Genomic DNA, 7,229 nt, shown 5'->3' on the forward strand with positions numbered 1-7,229 from the left:
GTGGCAGCGTCATCGTCATGGACCAACCTCATACATCCATGTACCTGAAAACTACGTCAGGCGTTGATCTTTTGTCACATTCAATCTTAAATATGGACACAATTGGTTAAGAAACCACCAATCTCTCAAACACGTTTTTATTGTCAGGTCTCCCACCATGAGGCCGCATCTCTCCCAGCTCAATAGTGAATTTTCAGAACGAATCACAGCAACATCTCGACTCAACAGCTTTTATTAAAACTCCCAACAACTGTAAACAAGAACAGCGTCACAAAACCGAGCATGGACAGAAACCGTCAGCTCAAGTTCAGTCCACAGCCTAGGGTTAGATGCTGCATGAGGACAACGCTACAAATAATAAAAAACAAACAGCCCTCTCATCGTTCCATCGTCTCCTGCAGCTTTGACCAGTCAATGAAGAACATTTTCCTCCACCTAGGAGAAGAGAACACAGATGAGCCAAAGAAACAAAACGTACATCTTCAACCTTTGCAGTAAACTCAGGGATGACATCAGCATTCTTACAGTCATCAAATTCTCAGGGAGAGAGTTCAAGAATTGAATCATCATCTGTCAACATGTCGCAATTCTTATACAATTTCACAGCGCCTGGTCAAGAACACCAGATAAAGTGAAGAGGAAGTCCATGTATACAGCTTCCATTATATGGGAAGATCACTGGACTTGCCTCGACTCTTCAGGGAATATTCCAGGCAGGAGCCCCATCGTACAGGCTGGTTCACACCACCAGGCAGGAGCCCCATCGTACAGGCTGGTTCACACCACCAGGCAGGAGCCCCATCGTACAGGCTGGTTCACACCACCACACCCTCATCTGGTCCGCCGGCACCTCCAGGGAAGGTAGTCCTGTTGGGAACAAATTGGTCAGAAGGTACGACAACACACAGACCTGCGAAGGTAGACCTCCATAGCCTCAGAGAGAAATGGAACGGTATTGATATAATCACTGACAATCATATGGCAGAATCGTTTTCATCAGTGGCTCAAGAGACCAGAAATCACTGAAGACTGAACCCCCAAGCTCACCTTAGATCTCCGTCCTGCACCTCATCCAGACACCAGACCTGTGGCCATTTTGTCCCATCCCATCCTGAAATGAGAAGAGACGTATTGAAGGACAGGGACCGACGGCAGCTTCAGGATGTGGCGTTGAGAGGCTGATGCATCAGATAGGAGCGAAAGACAATGCTGCTGGTTCTTCATGGTTCATCTGCTGAACTATGCGGTCATCACTGCACCAGCCACTCTGGCGCTAACGTTACAGCAAAACCTCCTGCATTCTCTTGCCAGACCAATATACATGAACCCCTCAGACTTGTTCCAAGTATATTGAGTGAGTCAATGAGACAGGAAGGAATATCAAGGGTCAACATCAGGAAGACAAGCTTACCGTCGTACTGTGTGACTATGGTGGTACTACACCATCACAGCAAAGACCCAGGGCCAGTACCTCACACCTGAAATCAAGAGGAAAACCCATCAGGGAGAGGCCAGGAAATCAAAGATGAGTCACCGGGCATAGCTGCCGATGCATCAGTTAGGGGTTAAAGACATCTGCTGCTCACTCATCAAAATTAATCTGCTGAATTCTGTGGTCAGTGCATCAGCAGCAGTTGGGAGGGTTGGAGGTAATAGGTGAAGAAGCAGGTCTCACCAGAAGGACTGCTGACCAGCACTCAAGCTTGAAGTGGGGCAGATTGAGGGCTGGGGCAGATTGAGGGCTGGGGCAGATTGAGGACAGGCTCTGCTCTTCAAACCACCTCTGCCACATAAGCACACCTGATGAACACAAAAGTATTTGGACTGGTTAGAAGTCAATGCTCCAATTTCAGTTCAAGTATAGTTTCAGTGCAATGCTCAAAAACAAAATGGAAGGAAGACAGAATCTTCAAGAAAATAAAAACGTACTCCGGGTAGATCCCCCATCCTGAGCCTCCACTGCGTCAGGTCAGCAGCCGTAGCTGATCAGTTGAGTCCAGTTAGCGAGCCAGTTAGCGAGCCAGTTAGCGAGGCAGTTAGCGAGCCACGCCTGAGGAAGAAACACCGCGACATTAGACTTCATCTGAACAGGGAGGATGGAGAACTAACAAGCCTGCTGCTGATCGTTTCAGTTATGTAAATACTCTTCACATCGGTTCAGAGAGATTCCCAATGATATACAGTACATCATGAACAGCTGTAGCACTCAGGACAGCAGAACCAGCCGTTAGACTGCTTACTCATGGCAGGGCGTCCTCGGGCAGTCTTCCAGCTCAGTCAGGATGGGGTCTGCAGCCAACCAGTCAAGAGCTTCAGCCTAAAGACATTGAAATTTGATCAGCAATTATGTCACTCAAACAAAATTGTCATTTCAATTCTGTAATTAGCCATCAGTTTGAGATTTTGTCAGAAAGCACTTGTCCACTACGCTTATTCAAAACTTCACATCGGTTCAGTTTCAAACACTGAATTGTGGCAGCAAAGCCTACATACCGCAACTCCTGTGCAATCCATCCATTCACGAGGCACTGGTTGTCCATTCATCTCTGGTTTTCAAAGCCTAGAAGTTCAATTCAAGACAATTAGAGATGGATAATGGATAACTACCTAATGCTAGATTCTCCCTTATGTCAGCAAAGCTGGCATTTCTTCACCTTGTTTATACATTTATATACTAGTCTTAAAACCTTTCAGTAATCTCAGGGGTGACATCAGTATTCTTGCCGTCATCAAATTATCAGGGAGAGAGTTCAAGAATTGAATCATCATCTGTCACCGTAGGTATTTGGGCATCATGTCACCATTCCAAAACTATATCACAGCACCAACAGCTCAGAGACCAGAAATCACTGAAGACATGAACCCCAAGCTCACCTTAGATCTCCGTCCTGCACCTCATCCAGACACCAGACCTGTGGCCATTTTGTCCCATCCTGTCCTGAAATGAGAAGAGACGTATTGAAGGACAGGGACCGACGGCAGCTTCAGGATGTGGCGTTGAGAGTCTGATGCATCAGATAGGAGCGAAAGACAATGCTGCTGGTTCTTCATGGTTCATCTGCTGAACTATGCGGTCATCACTGCACCAGCCACTCTGGCGCTAAAGTTACAGTAAAACCTTTTACACACTCCTGTAACAGGTGAAGAGAACAAGCAGGACTGACCATACGGACGGATGACCCTCAGTGTTCAAGCCTGAAGCGCTGGCTGGGGCAGATAGCAGGCAATTATTGATCAGGAGCTCGGCCCTCATGAAGTCCTCCCCCGGACCCGGGGTCTTCCCCTGTTGCAGACGGCCCTTCTCTCTTGCATCACCGCTGCACTCAGCAGATGTCCTCGGGGTCTTGACTGCCCCCTGCTGGTTGGAAAGAGCATTTGAGTTAAGCTTCAAGCACATCCTACACATTACACTCTGCATACTCACTCCTGAGGGGTCAATGGCTTTACAATGACGTACTGTAGCAGAGCATCACTGCTCTCTGTAGATAAGACAGGTACTGGGGGGTGTAAGACAGGTACTGGGGGGGGTAAGACAGGTACTGGGGGGTGTAAGACAGGTACTGGGGGGTGTAAGACAGGTACTGGGGGGGGTAAGACAGGTACTGGGGGGTGTAAGACAGGTACTGGGGGGGTCTGAGACATATTTCCTATAAAGTGAAGGCAAAATGATGTGTGAACTCTGTGGAATGGGCAAAAGTATGTTGTGTGCCAGGTTGCTGTGCAGTCATGTGAAAGTGACATGTCAGAGGTGACAGGTGGACCATCACTGATGTCATGTGTCCAGGTAGACCCCTTGTATGTGGCTCATCCTCAGAGCTGAACATGTTCTCCTGGTCCAAGGACTGAACAAGTCAGAGTACCTGGGATTCTATTCATCTTTCCACTTTGTTGGGTTGGCAGCTTGCTACAGGTACACGTCATTTTAACTCCAGCCCATTGCTAAAGAGGTTTAGCTGTTATGACATGAAAATGCCAGATATCCATACATCTGCTTATAGATCTGTTTGATAACCTCTCTCAGGAAAGGAAAGGCACACATTTTGTGTGCATTTTACTTCCTGCCATCCTCAAATGTTACATTTGATTTCCTTGGGGCCAATTACACCACAGCAATCCAAACCAAGAAAATTATTTAAAATGAAAATTGTAACCCAAGTGTGTCAGATAGGTCTACTTTATTTACAATTTTACAATTTTTTTTTTTTTTAATAAAACGTTTGAAAAACACCATGGATACATGAGGACTCTTTCCACTACATCACACAACCGGTAAGCTTGGTGAACATCACTTCAACAACAGGTTCTGATGCCACCCTTCTCTGTATACTTCACATTCACAAGAAAATACTTAGGAAGGCTGAATTCTCAGTTCATGCACCAAAATGGTGCATCAGTTTTAATCAGGCATGCAACCTGTAGACCCATCAGTTTTAATCAGGCATGCAACCTGCAGACCCCGCCCCGCTTCGGTAGATACAAGCTACTCAGGATTCACAACCTACCCAGGATCCTCAGCAGTTATGTAGGCTACCTGCAACCGGACAATTTCCTAGCCATTCACGTCACTTTCACGGTTGGCAGAATGCAATGAATTTCAGTTGAATATTATAAGCTTTCCAACCACAGGCTATAGCGTGCAGTTCCACTGTTCCCCTACAGCCCCACTGTTCCCCTACAGCCCCACTGTTCCCCTACAGCCCCACTGTTCCCCTACAGCCCCACGTTTGCAACCGCATACAATGCGAGTCAAAAGCAAAGCGCATAGGTAACATTAACACGAGCACACTCACTGTACAACTACACACGAGCACACTCACTGTACAACTCGCACGAGCACACTCACTGTAAAACTACACACGAGCACACTCAAGCCAGCCTTCAATTCAGAAATACAAGGCACGTGGGCCACAACCAATTCCCCTTAGCGCAACCAGTAGCGCAAATGGTTTTTTCTCTTGTAAGGACTTGCCACCGTCGCGTTCACCGACAAGTAGTGAAGTCAAATAACTATGGTTTGATTAAAGAAGTGAAAGGCGGTTGTGGTGTGGCATTTCAAAATAAAGGACCTCTAAATTGTAGACAACCTGAGGGTCTACTCTGAAGTGGAAGTGTTGATGCATTATGGGCGGTCTCCTTTTAATCCTAATCTGAAATTGGAGGAAACAGTAGGTCGTATAGCACAGTTTAGAGGGCTTTTATCTTGAAATGCCACATCAGAATGTCCTGAAAATCACTTGGATATACCCAGAGCCAGGGGTGGTCTGCTAGCTCTCTGGATTGGAGTAGGTGCGGCATTATGGGCGGTTTCCTTTCTTCTAATCTGAATATTAAGGAAATATAGTTATGACAATTTAGAGGTCCTTTATTTTGAAATGCCACACCACAACCGCCTTTCACTTCTTTAATCAAACCATAGTTATTTGACTTCACTACTTGTCGGTGAATGCGACGGTGATAAGTCTTTACAAGAGAAAAAACGATTTACCGTAATGACGCTAATGTTTGCGCAAAGGGGAATTGGCTGTGGCCCACATGACTTGTATTTCCGAATTGAAGGCTTGCTTGACCGCAGTATTTCAAGTTAACTGACCAATTCATATTTATTCCGACTTTTTCGTTACGGCACATTGTACAGAACATTTCATACTACACTGAAGCACACAGCATGTGGAACTTCACTAGTAAACCACTCACGTGTTGGTTGTGCGTGCAGAGCCCGGATGGATGACCTCCTCTCTTAACACCCGGATGGAGGACCTCCTCTCTTAAGACCCGCGTGCAGAAAGACTCAGGCGCGCGCTGCTCCGGCTTTTATACCAGCCTCGCGCTGACTCGTGGGAAAACAGGACCGTACCACTTTGGTTCCTACCGAGGATAGTTCCTACCCCTTCCTCCTCTTGCTCACTTTATCTTCTCCTCATGGTACTACTCGCCTGTAGTAAAGTCAAGAGTATTATTCCACTTGATTCATATATTATTGGGGGGGTTTCGAAAAAGTTAGAAAGGATCCAAGGATATTCGTGTTGGAACATTCCCATCCTGTAGGGGGCAGGACAGCTGACTCGAGACCAACATGGCGGCGCCCTACACGGGTGCATGAGAGGATGCATGTGAGTTAGAATCATTGAAATCAGATGATAAATAGGCAACATGTTTGCAGAAAGTGCACACCGTTTTAAGCGTGCGGCTCCCTTGTTGGCGCAGACGCGATTGACCGAGCTGAGGATCAACGTGACGCATGGAGGAGGAAGGAGACACTTCAATGTCAGCTCCTGCCTGTGTGTTAAAGCCCCCCCGAGGAGAGAGCCTCAGGTGAGGGTTCACATCCCCGGGCTGGAGCCCATCACCTACGGGGACAGGATGCACTTCGTCCCCGGGTTGGCGAAGCCCACGTTCCCGATCTGGGTTCGGGATTACAGAGATCCCGGGCACGCGCCTGCGCACAAAGCAGAGGAGTCCTTGCCACTGTACAAAGAGAAGCCATGTTACATGTTTCATCAAAGGACGAATGCGCTTGAAGGTAGGCGATGAAGTCTGGAGACGAGAACATGCCGTTACATTACATGTATGTGCGCATACTCCTGTGTGTTATGTTCCAGGGGTCAAACAGGCTCTTTGGCTGACCAAGGCCAAGATGATCCAGGGCCTCCCTGCCCAGGTGTTGGCATTGGCTGAGGACCCGGCCAATCAGATCGAGAACCAAGACGAACGGGTCCAGAACGCCATCAAGCATGCTCGCTTCTGGGACACGACGGAAAGCCGCCCTCCGAGAGAGAGGTTCTGGTGAGTCCACTCTCGCTTATCCATCCTCAGTCAACTTTCGGGAGGAGAGGAGAGGAGAGGAGGAGAGAGGAGAGGAGAGGAGAGGAGAGGAGGGGAGAGGAGAGGAGAGGAGAGGAGAGGAGGGGAGGGGAGAGGAGGGGAGGGGAGAGGAGAGGAGAGGAGAGGAGAGGAGAGGAGGGGAGGGGAGAGGAGGGGAGGGGAGAGGAGGGGAGGGGAGGGGAGGGGAGGGGAGGGGAGAGGAGAGGAGGGGAGGGGAGGGGAGAGGAGGGGAGGGGAGAGGAGAGGAGAGGAGAGGAGAGGAGGGGAGGGGAGGGGAGAGGAGGGGAGGGGAGAGGAGGGGAGAGGAGAGGAGAGGAGAGGAGGGGAGGGGAGAGGAGGGGAGGGGAGGGGAGAGGAGAGGAGGGGAGAGGAGGGGAGAGGAGAGGAGAGGAGGGGAGAGGAGAGGA

General features: G+C 48.7%; 1 protein-coding gene and 1 long non-coding RNA gene across 3 annotated transcripts; one reads left to right on the top strand and one right to left on the bottom strand.

The window, feature by feature from the left end:
* Nucleotides 1-216: 216 nt before the first annotated feature.
* Nucleotides 217-5,783, bottom strand: LOC311325465. 2 transcript variants are annotated; one of them, XR_014631013.1, is made up of 11 exons: nt 5,695-5,783; nt 3,165-3,355; nt 2,875-2,938; nt 2,494-2,560; nt 2,241-2,317; nt 1,930-2,050; nt 1,676-1,800; nt 1,412-1,478; nt 1,048-1,111; nt 689-867; nt 217-435 (listed from the first exon to the last, which is right to left on the bottom strand). It is a non-coding gene; the product is annotated as an uncharacterized lncRNA (long non-coding RNA). The 2 variants fall into 2 exon arrangements; XR_014631014.1 differs by having other exon boundaries at nt 3,165-3,358; nt 5,695-5,782.
* A 295-nt stretch (nt 5,784-6,078) lies between these two features.
* On the top strand, nt 6,079-6,787 carry LOC311325214 (large ribosomal subunit protein mL37-like; the record flags this gene model as incomplete). The annotated part of the gene is made up of 2 exons (XM_084457883.1): nt 6,079-6,520; nt 6,600-6,787. Exons 1-2 carry the CDS (start codon nt 6,151-6,153, stop codon nt 6,785-6,787), a joined length of 558 nt encoding a protein of 185 aa, XP_084314009.1. The 5' UTR covers nt 6,079-6,150.
* Between the last annotated feature and the right edge of the window lie 442 nt (nt 6,788-7,229).

This window comes from Borostomias antarcticus (assembly GCF_949987555.1).
Source record: "Borostomias antarcticus genome assembly, chromosome: 24".
NCBI lineage: Eukaryota > Metazoa > Chordata > Actinopteri > Stomiiformes > Stomiidae > Borostomias > Borostomias antarcticus.